This window comes from Colletotrichum gloeosporioides, assembly GCF_011800055.1.
Source record: "Colletotrichum gloeosporioides strain Lc1 chromosome Unknown consensus_55, whole genome shotgun sequence".
In the NCBI taxonomy this organism is placed as follows: domain Eukaryota; kingdom Fungi; phylum Ascomycota; class Sordariomycetes; order Glomerellales; family Glomerellaceae; genus Colletotrichum; species Colletotrichum gloeosporioides.
Window position 1 is genome coordinate 320,582 of NW_025544700.1, and position 14,455 is coordinate 335,036.

The following is a 14,455-nucleotide window of genomic DNA, read 5'->3' on the forward strand; positions in this document are numbered from 1 at the left end:
CCTTAGTTTTGGACGACAGCTTCCTCACCGCCGCCACCGCCGAGAAGCTCGAGCACCTTGTTGACAACGGCGCTGGGGTAGCCGCGGCAGAGCATCTCACCAACGACGCCCTTGGCCTTCTCGCGCTCCTCGACAGCGAGGAAGGCGCGGGTCATGGCCTCGTACGTGCTGGGTTCGCGCTTGTCGTGGACGACGGAGTCGTAGATGGACTGAGCCTTGTCGATGTTCTTCTCAGCAGCCCAGCCGTGGATCAGGGTGTTGGCAATGTACGGGGTCATCTCCACACCGCGGCGGCGCATCTGTCCGAGAACTGCCTCGGTGTCGGCAACCTTGTGGTTGGCAACCATGGCCTCGAATAGAGCCTGGAAGAGGCTGGCGTTGACGGAGACGGAACGGTCGGCCATGACGGAGTCGAACACCTTGCGGGCACCCTCCATGTCGTGGAGATTGCAGCCGCGGGCGTGGATCAAGGCGGCGAAGTGGACGGGCTCGGGCTTCTGGCCGGAAGCGCGGATGGCGTCGAGAACAGCCTCGGCCGCGGCCATGTCAACGGGCTCCAGTGTAGCGTGGGTGTCAACAAGCAGCTTGAAGGTGTGCGCGGTAGGCGCAATACCCTTGGTCTTCATGCGCTCGTAGTAGGCAAGGACCTTAGACTTGTCGCGCTTGGTGGTCAGGAAGAACTGCATCATGCTGTTGTAGGGAGCGGGGCGAGCCTTGTAGTTGGGCATGGCCTCCATCTCGTCGAACAGCTCCTCGGCAAACTTCTCATCGCTCACACGGCAGAGGGCGTTGACAATGGTTCCGTAGGTGACAGAGGTGGGCTTGATTCCAAGAGCGCGCATTTCAGCAAAGTAGAACAGGCAGTCGTCAATGCGGCGAGCCTTGCCCAACTTGCCAATCAGAGCGTTGTACAAGAAAGAGCTGGGCTCGACACCCTCGGCCTTGGCGCGGTGGAAGATCTTGACAGCCTCGGAAGCCTCGTCGAAAGTCTTGGCGGACTCCTTGAGGGTGGTGATGTACAGACCGAAAGTGTTGGCAGAGGGGGCAGCACCCATGGCGAGCAGCTCCTGGTGGTACTGCTCGGCCATCTGGCGGTTGCCCATCGTCAGGCAAGCACCAACCATAGCGTCCAGGATGGAAGACCAGCCGTAGCGAACGACAGCGTACTGGGGCAGGAGAGGAACGTCGGTGCGGGCCATGGCGAGGATATCGTTGCACAGCTCCATCTTGCTGTCACGTGCGGCGGCGGAGATCAACTTGGCGTAGGTGATGTAGCGGGGGTGACGGCCAGCACGGCGCATGTTGCGGAACCGGGTGAGAGCATCATGGAGCCTGGGACCCTTGCGACCGTGCGCGCCCTCCAGTTCATCAGAGATAAGCGAAGAGCCCTTGAAGTCGGTGTTGTGCGCATACGGGTCGAACGAATCCTCGAAGCTGGAGACAGTGGCGGTGGATGCGAAGGGAGAAGCGGAGTTAACCTGGGAAGCGATCTCACGAGGGTCCGCGATACCGCGGCTGGTCATGAATCGGTGGATAAAATCAACACCCTCCTCGACCTCGTCAGCGTGCTCCGGGCTAACTGCGCGAATTCTCTGGAACATCATCTCCGATTGAGACAGACCCTCAGCGACCTGGCCGGAGCCAATCATTGCGATGGCAAACATGGCGGTGGGCTCGATAAGGGCGGCGGTGACAGGGGTCTCAGGATTGCACAGGATGCCCCAGTAGCGGGCCGCAGAAGCGACATCGCCCTCACGAACGCTGAGAGCCAAAAGTGCCATGGCGGGGGTGGCGACGGGCTGGAAGTTGATGGGCAGGTTGGCAAACGCCGCAATGGCAGTGAGCTTGTCACCGACGTCAGCAGCGCGGGTTGCCAGATTGCTCATCGGCTCAGCTCTCACTTCGGCCTCGACAACCTGAGCCCAGCGAAGGGCCTCGTTGAAGATGCCACGCTCAGTGAAGGCTTTGACGAAACCAGAGCTGACAATGGCATCCTTGATGTCACCAGCGCGAACCTCGTACTCTGTGATGATCTTCTCGTAGAACTTCATGGCGCCCTCGACCTTGTCGGAAATGATGTAGGCGTGAATTACTGCGGCGTAAACCTCGGCGTCGAGTCTGTCGTTGAGAGAGGGCTCGCCCTTGTCGTTAGCAATGGCGAGGTCCTTGTACTCATTGTAGCACTCGACAGCGCTGACCAGGTCACCGGCATTGGCGAATGCGGTGATCATGGCGGGGAACATGGCAGCAAAAGGAGTGACGCGGTTCAGCTCCATGTGCTCGTACAGGCGGAGCATGTCATCGACACGTCCGGCCTGAGCACAGGCAGAGATCAGCTGGTGGTAAGACTCAGCCGAGTAGGACGCCCTCTGGGTGAGGACGGACTTCTCAAACATCTCCATAGCAAGACCCAGCCTGTCGTCCTCAGAAAGGATGGCATGCTCGAGCTCGTGGGATGCAAACATGAACTTGCCAGGCTCGTCCATGCCACCAAAACGAACGCGCTTCTCGTCGAGGGATTTCTTCAGAGCAGCGACCTCGAGAGAACGGGCCGCGAGAAGGCCGACCAAGATGTTGTAAGTGTCGCTGTCGGGAACCACCTTGCGGCGGAGCATATCAGCGTACACGTCCAATGCCTTGGAAACCATCTCATTCTTGGCGTTGGGCAGGTGAATGGCGGCCATCAACAGGGCGTTGTAGGCACTGGCAATAGGGGGCACGCCGGCGACCAGCATGGCCTCGAAGACGGCCGGGATCTCAGAGTAGCGGCCATCCTCGGAGAGGTGGTGCAAGTGGTCGGCGTAAACCTGAGATTGCGGGTGCACGGGAGGGGTAGCGGTGCGGATGCTGAACGGTGTCCTCGAGGGGTCGACGGCCGGGGAGTGGTATGAGCGGATGGCGGGAGAGGCTGATCGGACGGAGTGCTCGGAAGCCTCTTCCAAAGCCTCCAAGCGGTTCCTGTGTTCGATCTCTCTCTCTAGTGCCGCATCAATCTCAGCCAGGGCGGCCTGAGCCTCTGGTGGAATGTCGGATAGTGCCTCTGCATCCTCGGCAGCGTCCTCGATATCGAGGGCCTTGGGCTCAGCGGCAAGAACAGCCTCTGGCTCGGGCTTCCATTCAATCTGCCTCTGGAACTGGAACTGGCTCCATTCCTTCTCGAGATCCTCCTCGGAGGCCTGCTCCTGCTGTTTCTGCAGGGCCTCAAAGTACGCGTCTAAGCTTCCATGCTGGCTGGTGAGCTTCTCGTGGCGATGCTCGGGAAGACCGGTGGTTGTCCGCTCGTGGTGGAAGGCGGACTGGAGCTGGAAAGACTGAAGACGACCGAAGCGGTTGGTGTTCCGGCGGGCGAATGAGGGCCGGTTCTGGGTGTTGAGGATGGGATGTGTGGCAGCTACGACGGACTGGGCGTAGCCGTTTGTGAAAGATTTCGCGAATCCTTGACGGATGAAACTCTGGTAGAGGGAGGAGTAGATGGTGGGCATTTAGAACTCGCGGGGAAGGGGGGGATTCTGTGGTTGGATTGTCAGTCGCAATTGTCTGGAGATGCAGGATCGACAAGAAAATTGAGGAGCAGCAGCCAACGAGAAAAAAAGATTTGCGCGGTGCATTGCGGTGTTCAGACGAAATTTCCGAGGCTGGACTGCCGTGTTTGTTTCGCCACGGCAAAATCCCGGACGAGGGGCGGCGAGTCACCAACCGTCGGTACAATTTTGCAGCGTCGGGAAGGTGATCTCGTGAGAGAGCAGCAGCTGGGAGTAATACAACTTACATGGGGGAAAATGTGAATAGTCCGTTGCAGGTTCATTTGACAGCACTGTAGCCGTCAAACAAACGCGCGAATCTGATTAAAGAAGGGGGTATAATTGGGATTGGAGGGAGGAAAGAGGAACAGAAGCTGGAAGTGAGAGCGAGGGGGGCGAACTAGAAGTATTAGAGATGCCGGTAGATTTTCAGAGTGACTGAGTGTGAGTGGCAGTCGCAGTGGGAGGAAAAGGCGAGCAGCGGAGCTAAGCTAGGGACTAGAAAGGTGGGAATTTGGCACGCTGGAGCGGGAGCTTTGTGAGATCGGACGGAGTCAATGAGACGTACAGCCGAGTACCTACGGGCCACGGGGGACCCACGGCTCCTGCCATTGCCATTGCCATCCATGGACCGTAATGCATGGCCCGCCTCAGTGTCCCGCCTCTTCACTTTGGTTCAGCAGTCTTCTGCCAGTGGAGATCCACGCCTTTCTGGGACCGTCTTTTTTTCTTGCAGTCTCCTCCGCTGGAAGGAATGGGGAATGCGACAGAAGGGCACAGCTACGGGCGCGCTAGACCGGGGCATGAGGGTTTTGGAGGCAGGGCATGGGTGTTGCTGCAAGTGACGTTCACACTCATTTTCACATTATTATTTACTCAGTGTTTGCGCAGTAGACTTTCAAATATTGTGTGTTCTCTGTCGAATACAGATACAGCGAGCGACCCGAAGCAACGCCTCCACTGAAAGATTCAATACCGTGACGGACTTAGGTCTCCGTTCGCGTGGACTCGGAGCTCTCTCGCTGAGTGACGGCAACAGGGTGGATTCGGGAACTTTAAAATTACTAAATGGAAGCGCGTTTTGGTCCCTGTTTTCCGATTTCCTCTCTGGCGCCGATACTTGGTGCGTGGTACTTGCCTGCCAGACCAAGGCGAGCGGGTTTAATGACTCAGGCACCAAACCCCGACGCCGTTGGTGCCTTGATCCGCGGCGTGTGAGTGGCTCAGTCCCTCTAGCCTCAGTGGCTCTCACCCGCGAGCTCCCTGTCGTTCTTGGTGTCCCAAAAGCAACGATTAATTGGAATGGATCTCGACTCCAAGCCTGAGATGGGGGGCAACGACGCTCAAACGCCGGAATACTGAGGCAAAACTCGAGAAAACAACAGGTGGCCTTGACGCCTCGCAGTTCCGATATTTGCCTTGCTCGACACCCTTTGTCGCAGGCCGCACGGCATCAAGCTGACAGGTGACGACGTGGAGAGAACGGACGAATACCTCCCAGAGACCGGACGGATGCTTCAGCAACGTCCGGCACCGAGTCCACGAAGGTACTGCCATGGTCTGCGTGTCATCATCCACTGCTGCCTTTCGCCCGCCAACGCGAAATGGCTCACGGCTAGCGGTACTCATGCGCGCAGACCGTAACGGCGGGGGAGAGGTACTCCGCGGTACTCGACATACGACAAGATACCTCGCCCACAACTTCTACAGGTCTCCTCCAAGTCCCTTTACTAGATGACGACTCCCTGGTGACGCCTAAGGACGCGAGATTGATCATCACTGCAGGCTAAGCCAAGCCCGCTGGAACGTCAACACCCTCTCAAAAACACGGGGAAATTTGGGGGTTCATGGTGAAGGGGGGCTGCCTCCCAGCGACGTCCCAGCACTCTTACAAGTTACGAACCCAGCCGACTACCAAAACGGGCCTGATGACTCTTTGACGGTTGCCCTGTGGCCCCCTGCCAGCGAGAAGAAACCGGCACCAATGTGCTGGAATGGCGGGGGAAGCCAGTCAGGGACTCAGAGGGCTGGCTGACGAAGGGCGAAGGCCGTGGACACGAATAGATGTCGGTGTCCATGACCAATCACGGGCGCCTCAATGCTGGGAGAAGCCGGAAGGAACGGGAGGGTCGGAGACTGGGGAGCCACAGTGCACCAGGGGCAGGTGCAGGACTCAAAGGGAGCCCGTCCTGTCGGGAAGCAGCCTCCAGCCCCACCTTCCATCTCCGTTTCCACCAGTGGCTGCAACTGCATCTTGGCCCGTTACTTCCCCGCTGGTAGCCTCCGCTAACGACCAAGTCGCGCCTGCTCATTGGTGATTCACCACCAGAAACCAATCACTCAAGACGCAAATTTTTCACCTCGAGCAACCCCTCAACCTCATGCGCATGAACGAACTTACGGAGCGGACCTCAAGCTCAGCTCCCGCTGCAACCACACATACTACGTATGCAGTACACACGCAGCATCGATGCCGTCTTGACACAACGGTGAGGTTCGGAGGCATATCTCGGCGCTATCTTGTCTCGATATTGAATGGAGGGATGTCGCCAACGACTGGCTGATATCAAGCATCACGGCTCTGAGACCTGCGAGATCTCAACTCGATGGAGAGACAATCTCGTTGACCAAACAAACACGTCCATGGCCGTGCCCTCTCGCGCCCTCTCGCGCCCAGCCGCAGATCAGCATGCACGTCTTCAGAATCGAGGCCGGGTAGTCACCGTCACCGCCCCGCGAGCAGCACGCGCAGAAAAGAAACAACACATCAACACCGCCAGTTCAACCCTCGTCGACGTCCCTGCCGGCCCCATCTATACCATCGCTCACCTATCCAAAACGGGCCAAAACAGCAAACACTCAATCCCACGCTCACCCGCCTGCCCTGTCCCTTGCGTCCGCCGACGAATGGCAGCGCGCCCAAAACTGCCAGTGTAATCTGCCCCAACAGACCCTGACCTGTCCGTAATCATTACCATCTGGAATCTCACACATGGCACGGAGATGGCGATGCGATCTCCATTGACCTAATATTGGTACCGATTGGTACTTGTTAAAGTGGCAGCGGGAGCCAAATTGAATCAGGGCTTACAGCCGTCTGGCACGCGAGTCTGGCACCTTGCTGATGGAGCCTGGGAGTTCTGCCCACGACAAATGATCCTCGAGGGGTTGCACGTCGTGCCCTAACAGACGTGACGTGCTGAGACATTGGCCAACATGCCTCCTCCACAATTTCGCAATTGAGCACCGGCCAGCGATCCCTAGCTCTGGCAGATCGCGCCAACATTTCCCGTAATTCGTGGGGGCTCGTTCACGACTTTCAGGTCACGCGGCCATCCATTCACGAAAAAGAGCCGCCATGTGTTGCGGCACGGCACACACAGCCTAGGAGCCCACCGGTTCCCAAAAAACAGGATCTAGTCCAGGCACCGCTTCGCCGCAGGCATGGATGTCCATGAGTGGTGATGCGGATGCTCAAACTGCGAGAGCCACGTTCTCGTTACCTCGGAGGACGGGCATCTGGTTGCGCCGTCTTACATCCGGCCGCCGGACATGAGAACTTATCCCCGTGGCCTTGCCATGTGACCCTCAATATGCCGACGCCGACGGCCCAATGCCGCTACCCGGCCCTCTGACTGCTCCGACCAGATCTGGATGCTGCCGCAGGAAGTCCATCATCCCAATCACCAGCCCTGGGCTCGTTCCCGGATTATTCAGCCACTAATGCGCTGTAACCTGCGCCCATCCGCCCCAGAGCCAAGACTGGCACACTGGCGAGCGCTCCGCCTGTCACCGAGATACATCGGCTCGGGTCTCGGTGAGAGTGGGTTGGTTGGAACTTGTGGAGGATCGACAGCATCCCCGGGCCTGCAACCTCGCATGGGGCTCAGCTTACGTGACACCCGCAAGCGCGCAAGTCCCTTTGACGACCCCTTCGATCCTGCGCATCATTGCGCAGCATTACCCTCGCCTCATGTTTGCATGTTTGACATGTTTGCTTCCTCGGCGGCGGAGGTGGGGATCGGGGACCTTCGGGTACAGGCTGCAAGGCAGCAGCCATGGCACATGGCTGTGCAGTTTCACAAATCACGAGGCTGACAATGACGATGGTTGCTGAGGCAGCTCAGCGGCATGTGAGTACTTCCAGATCAGGGTGCACGCGTCACACAGACTCCAAGGGGCACAGATGTCAGAAGCATTGCAATGAAAGAAGGTCACAGGCATGGCAGCGGAAGAAGTGAGGGTAAAGATAATTTTACTGTATCTGTCTTTGGGCCTTTTTGGCACCATTCTCTCTCTTCCTCTGGACAAACATCCTCAGCTCGCAAGCTTCTCTGCAGTCAACACTGCGTACCAAGTGGTATCGTACTGATAATCTCAAAAAAGTGACAAAGCAAATCAAGAGCGAACCGACTGTCGTCGTCGCTGCAGTAGTTTTTCCCCGCTCCAATAACGCCGTCGCTGAAGTAATTGTTCCCAAAAGGCATCATAGTGCCGGACGCTCGCTCTCGCTAATAGTTGACGCTCATAAAATAGACGTTGTCGATCACCGTCCTGGGTGTAACAACCCGTGGCAAGTTGCCATTGCAATCGCTAGTGTATATATTGTTGTGTGTGTTTTGTTGTTTTGCAGGTTGAGCAGATCAATCATCTGCTGTAGGAGCTGCCGAGGGTGGAGATGGAGGCGCTGGACATGCCGGACTGGATGGAGAACATTGGTCTGGCGGGGTAGTCGGAGTCGAAGTCGGCGATGCCGATGCGGCTCGCGACGGCTTGTTCCTTGAGCATGGCAATTCTGGAGAGGTTGTTAGTATCTTTGCTATGATGGTATTGATTGAGGTGTGTAGACTTACTCATCTGCGCTGATGCCCGCGAGTTCGAGATTGCACTTCTTGAAGTCGAAGGGGGCGGAAATGTCCACACCCCTGGGCTTGGCCTCCTTCCTGCTGCGGCGAATGACCTTGTTGAGGAAGACCTTGAAGCCGTCGTTGTGGGAGTCCATGGCTGCGTCGGTCTGCATTATGGCTGGTGTGTGTGTGGTTGTGGTGGTTGTGAGAAGGTGGTAGAGTGGTGCGAGGACCGAGGTGGTATATGTAAGTGCGGTGTCGCGGTCGTACACAGGGATGAAGAAGTGAATGTTTTGTTTCTCGATTCCGAGGGATGCCGGGTGACGATCTCCGACATGAAAGATCGATCGGTTGTGTTGGGTTTGTATCCAATTGTTCCTTGTGTTTCCTTTCTTTTTCTGAGTCTTGCCCTTTCCAGCTTCTCGGGTCCTTCGCTCTTGTTGGGTAGTGATGGTGTGCGGTGTGCTTCCTTTTGCTCCTTGTCTCGATGTGATTGTGTGTGTGTCTATTGCGTCCTGCGGCTCAGCCCTTGGATTGAAGATATTGTGTAAAGATTGGGATTTGAGTTGGTGGAGTTAGATTGCGAGCTGATTCCGAAAAAGAAAGCAGAGGTGAGGGTGGGAGAAGCCAGAATCATATATCTCCATTTCCCAGATCGGCGGGTGTGTGGTGTGGTGTTGGCAGCAGGATGGGCGGAGGGAGGGGGGGGGACAGCCGCACTGCACGCGCAATACCACACCACACGCCCTGCCCTACGGCAGACGGGGGGTGCGGAGGGGTGTGTGTGGAGGTGCCGGGGACGTATGCTGCATACGTACGACACACACCCCTCCTTCTGCTTCCCTTTGGAGAGTGCGCTGAGTGTGTGCCCTGTTCTTGCGTCCCATCTCATCAATGCCAGAATCATCTACCTAGCGCTTCTTTCTCCCCGAAGGACGGGGAGGGGGGGCGTGTGAGAAAGGAGGGTGGAGTGCCGTCTCTGCTGTTCCCCGGCATGCCATTCGAACATTGTGAAGGGGGAAAATTGAAGAAATGTGTCCGTCCGTCGGCCGACGGGCGCCACGCTCTTGGGCAAACTAGGTTAGGTGGAGGGTGTGGCAGGGCGTGAAGGCTTCAACCTTTGAAGGGGGTACGATCTTTGAATTCCTGGGTGGGGTGCAAGGTTTTTTTTTGGGTTAACGGACGTAGAGAGGGACGGACGAGCCTATCCGTAGCTACTAGTCGGACTTTCTTTTCCCTATGGGCCCTCTGTCTCTCATTTCACGAGGCCCTTTCAGAGGGTTAAATTGGGAATCTGCTATGAGATTACGATATTTGGGCATGTAATGCAGCAAGCCGTGCAAGATCCTGTAGGCAAGGTAGGGAGGTGCCCTCTCGCCGTGACGTTGCCCAAAAGAAGACTTGACTTTGCTTGGCCGTGGCAGGACAAGGCTGATCGCGAGCCGGGGGGGGGGGGGGGGGGGGGGGGGGGGGGGGGGGGGGGGGGGGGGGGGGGGGGGGGGGGGGGGGGGGGGGGGGGGGGGGGGGGGGGGGGGGGGGGGGGGGGGGGGGGGGGGGGGGGGGGGGGGGGGGGGGGGGGGGGGGGGGGGGGGGGGGGGGGGGGGGGGGGGGGGGGGGGGGGGGGGGGGGGGGGGGGGGGGGGGGGGGGGGGGGGGGGGGGGGGGGGGGGGGGGGGGGGGGGGGGGGGGGGGGGGGGGGGGGGGGGGGGGGGGGGGGGGGGGGGGGGGGGGGGGGGGGGGGGGGGGGGGGGGGGGGGGGGGGGGGGGGGGGGGGGGGGGGGGGGGGGGGGGGGGGGGGGGGGGGGGGGGGGGGGGGGGGGGGGGGGGGGGGGGGGGGGGGGGGGGGGGGGGGGGGGGGGGGGGGGGGGGGGGGGGGGGGGGGGGGGGGGGGGGGGGGGGGGGGGGGGGGGGGGGGGGGGGGGGGGGGGGGGGGGGGGGGGGGGGGGGGGGGGGGGGGGGGGGGGGGGGGGGGGGGGGGGGGGGGGGGGGGGGGGGGGGGGGGGGGGGGGGGGGGGGGGGGGGGGGGGGGGGGGGGGGGGGGGGGGGGGGGGGGGGGGTCGGCGATGGGTGATGGTGCTGGGTGCTTACACTGCTTCAACCTCCAACGACGAAAACGAGCAGTGCAGAGAAAAGTTTGATCGGGGATGCATGCGCTCGTCAACCTCCCAATCAGAGCACGACCCTGCCGCCGCCGCCGCCGCCGACTCCTCCAACGGCGACGGCGACGCACGCAGAGCTGCGGACGGCAGCGGTGGTTCTGCTTCAGGCAGCCTCGGGGAGGAATGCGGCGTGCTGTCTGTCGTGCTGGGCAGAGCCTTGTTTCCGCGAGAGACAGGTACGCGTGCAGACACAGAGTTCGGACTGGGCGGACTGCGGACGGAATGCGTGCGTGTGTATGTAAAACTGTAAAACTCTTTTTTCTCTCCTTAACTGCGAGATTCTGAAACTTCGGCGATGACGGTTCGGCAGGGGTGTGCGCTGTTTGGAATTTTTGCTGTCTCTCTCTGTCTCTGTCTCCTGGCGATGTTTCAACGTTTCCAGTGACTTACACGCTCACGCACACGCGCAAGCGGACACAGTACACACGGCCTTGCCGTAATGGCCCATCAATGCAAAGTGCAGCGCAGCAACACGCGAGATTGTCGTGCGCTGCACGCAATTTAACGGCTTTTTCTTTTTTTTGAGATCGCTTGCCCGGTGACTGGTCGAGGAAATGCAGGAACGGAACACAGACAGGTACGCGACGCACGCACTTGAACCGTACAGATGGAAAGATCAACATCCGGATGCAAGGGGAAAGAGACAAGTCTGACCAACCACGGCGCGGCCTACGGGAGTGTCTTGTTTCTTCAGCGAACACAACGCGCTGCGCGCTGACGTGCGAAGAAAGGGAGAGAGAATAAGGGCAGAAACACACAAACAACACATGGTCGGATAACGGGTCACGCGATTCTGAGGCCATGTGCTCCCGCGGACGCGGCGACGACGACGATCTGGGGTTACATGTGTTCTCTCTCCGTCTCCTTTCTTCGATAGTGTCACAATGTCCAGAATGCGACCTCCTGCTGCAGCCTACGCCGTACACTCATTGCTGTACGGCGTCTACAAATAACTCTCTGCAGATATAAGCCCAGGGACAGCAGGGGGCGACCCCTGCATTTTCCGACTCTGGTGGACGTGGGTGCCCTACCAACTCAAAAGGAATTGCAGCAAGCAAAATGGCACGTCGCCGTCGCCGATGCCGTGGCCGCCGTGCTCCTACTCCTTTCGGGGACCTGGTCGGATGTGCTGCAGGGGGTGTGCTGCCCACGCATGCCCAAATCTGTGCTTCTTCAGTCATTAATTAGGGATCCTGTGCCTGGCCGCAATGCCCCAGATAATCTGTGCGCAAGCCGAACCTGAGAGTTGGCCGACTCTGGCGCACGCACGCCGCCGCACAGCTGCTGAAGTGCGTGCTGCTGCTGCCCCTGGTGAACCCCAGCTGGGCCGGAGTGCCGGGGCTCGCCGGTGGGGGCCGCGGGGGCGGGACATGGAATGACGATGGGGTCGCAATGCCGGACCCAAGATTGTTGCGGGCAGGGGTGATTCGTGGAAGGTCGCATTGGGCTTCAACATTCTTTTGGGTTGCGTGCGGTGTTTTCCTCTCATGATGGACGCCGTGGATGCCGCCGTCCGGCTGCGGCGGCGGCGGTCGTCGGCATCAACGGAAGAAGGATGGTGATCACGATTTTGTGTGTTTTGGGAAGCTTCAGATGGGGGGACAAACCCGAAGCCGAGGAATCTTGACCGGCGACTATCGTGACGGGCTTCACCGGACTTTTTCGTCCTCACGCGTGGTTCACTTCGCTTTCGGCGCGGGGGGTTGTATTGCGACGTGTAACTCATGTGAATTCAAGAGTGCGACGGTTTCGAAATGTGTGAATTGAAGGGGGGCAGCTACAACATTCCTCGCATTCACGATGATTACCGACTCGACTCAGCCAGCCCTGCGCCGTCTCAATATGACTATGATAGACACTCTTGTGACTCTGATAGATACCCTTAGCCAGTGACTCGGAAACCCAACAGTAGACTAGCGCCGTTTTCCTTTTGCTTCTTCAGCAGAGTTGCGCTGGCGTTGATCTGGCAGATTACAGCAGGCCGCGGCAGGGGTAAACTTCTGTCTGGGCAAGCATTCCTCGGGACTGGCGGTTGATCGGTCAGTAATCAACTCGCAATCTACTCATCACAATGCCACGGAGGAAGAAAAAAAAGGGATGGCCGAGACCGAGAATCCAATTGAAGCCCTACACCACCTCAACCCTGGTGACGATATCGATGATGACAATCTCTCTTGCTGCCCACCCCCTTGTGCGCCGTAAGGCTTATTCTCAATGCAGACGTGCCCAGTATGGACCCCTGCGAAGGACACCGATGGGGAGAAAGAGAGATCGGGCCATGGCTGTCATAATCCCCACGAGCCCAATCCTCCCCCCGAATTTCGTGATCACCGCGTTCAGGAAACGCATCACCATCTGCGTTCTCCGGCAATGGACTAGGACCTTCGTTGCATCGTTCCCTCTTGCGCAAACAGCAAACCGTACAACGGTCGTCGTTGTCGGAAAATGCAGATTGAAGCTAAGCTTCAGATTGTGTGTGTAAGTATGCATTTGGGCTGACGCATCCAACGTAGATCTCCTCGTTCCCGTGAATAGAGTAACGACTTGCATCTGCAAATCCTTCCACCACCCCCTCCAGAAGGCGCACAGTAATCAGCCACGCCAGCCACCCTGCCAAGCTGACAAGTTGCAGGTTTCATGGTCGCTTTTGGACATGCTTGAGAAGCTTGGACGAGGCTTGCCAGCCCGGGGCGTTCAGCCTCGAAGTTGTTGCCCTGGCTAATGGGGGATGGGAGGTGGGCATACGCCAGCGCTGAAGTGGAGGGAGGGTCGGGGTTAATTGTCCAGTATGGATGCTTGTTGGGCTGACGAAGCGAAGGCGAAGGCGAGCTGTCGACAGGGGCATCCTGAGGTTTGCGTGCTTCTTCCCCAATCACGTATGTGCTTCTCCATAACCAGATATCTCTCTCTCGGACTTGCATGCGCACGGCCCAGGATGCTGGGAGATGCGAGATTGCGTCCTTTGCATTTGCAAATAGTAGTCAGCCGTAACCCAGGCAGCCGCATCGCGAGATGGTGCTGCGCTAGGCTGCCGTATCTGGAGCGATCTCGCGGGAAAGGATCGTGATGCCTGCTGTGTTTCCTCGCAGGGCGGTGGGAGCCAGGCAGTCGGTGAAGGGCATGATTACACATCTTCACGCAGCAATAACGAATAAACCCATGCCTTCAGCTTGCCTCACATATACGAATACCCCGTTTGAGGTTTTCTTCAATCTTAGATGACTGAGAGGGAAAAGCAAACCACTAGCCCCGATGATACCCTGCCAGATTACGAGATGGAGAGTGAGGATTCAGCGATAGCCATCTCTGGTAAGGCGGCACTGCAGACTGTGGAGAAATAGATAGAGAGAGTGCCCTAGTGTGCATATTCGCAGGTGCAAGGTGAGGTAGGACACGATGAACCTAAACGCCGCGTCCGATCGCCAACCCGACCCATCTCCCCAATGAGGCTGCTGCCCAGAAGAAAAGAGTCAAGAGATCTCGTCCGTAGGATTGGGTCGTACGCGACGTGGCTCACGGATGTGAAGTTCTCCAGGGACTAGCGATTGCTGTTACGGCCGAGGAAGTGGAGTTTGGGGGTGTATCTAAGGCTTTCTGCCTGTCTCGCTACCAGAGATGGGCAAGGTCGGACTTTTACTGGGGGTAATTAGCCCTGTCCAGCAGCAACAGCAGAGGCAGCAGATCCATCCATCCTCGGGATTGAACCTCGTTGGGCATGGTCGAGAAGGGCTGCCCTGCTTTACCTAAGGCAAGACTGCCGCAGCCGCCCATCACTGAACGAGGCCTGTGATCTGGTTGGATGGTTTGTCGACGCCTCACGATGAGACGGCCAGAGGCTTGCCTAGCCTTGCCCTGAGTGTGAGGGTGAGATCTCTGACAGAGAACCTGTGTCGACGACTGACCCGCCGCACCGCTAACTCCCAGTCTGC

At 58.8% G+C, this 14,455-nt stretch overlaps 2 protein-coding genes across 2 annotated transcripts; both read right to left on the bottom strand.

The window, feature by feature from the left end:
* Nucleotides 1-2: 2 nt before the first annotated feature.
* Nucleotides 3-3,482, bottom strand: GCG54_00013377 (Pentatricopeptide repeat-containing protein 5; the record flags this gene model as incomplete). Its single annotated transcript, XM_045413232.1, has 1 exon — nt 3-3,482. One exon carries the CDS (start codon nt 3,480-3,482, stop codon nt 3-5), a length of 3,480 nt encoding a protein of 1,159 aa, XP_045262428.1.
* Nucleotides 3,483-8,168: 4,686 nt separating this feature from the next.
* Nucleotides 8,169-8,541, bottom strand: GCG54_00013378 (uncharacterized protein; the record flags this gene model as incomplete). Its single annotated transcript, XM_045413233.1, has 2 exons — nt 8,169-8,316; nt 8,375-8,541. The coding sequence occupies 2 exons, from the start codon at nt 8,539-8,541 to the stop codon at nt 8,169-8,171; spliced, it is 315 nt and encodes a 104-aa protein (XP_045262429.1).
* Nucleotides 8,542-14,455: the final 5,914 nt, after the last annotated feature.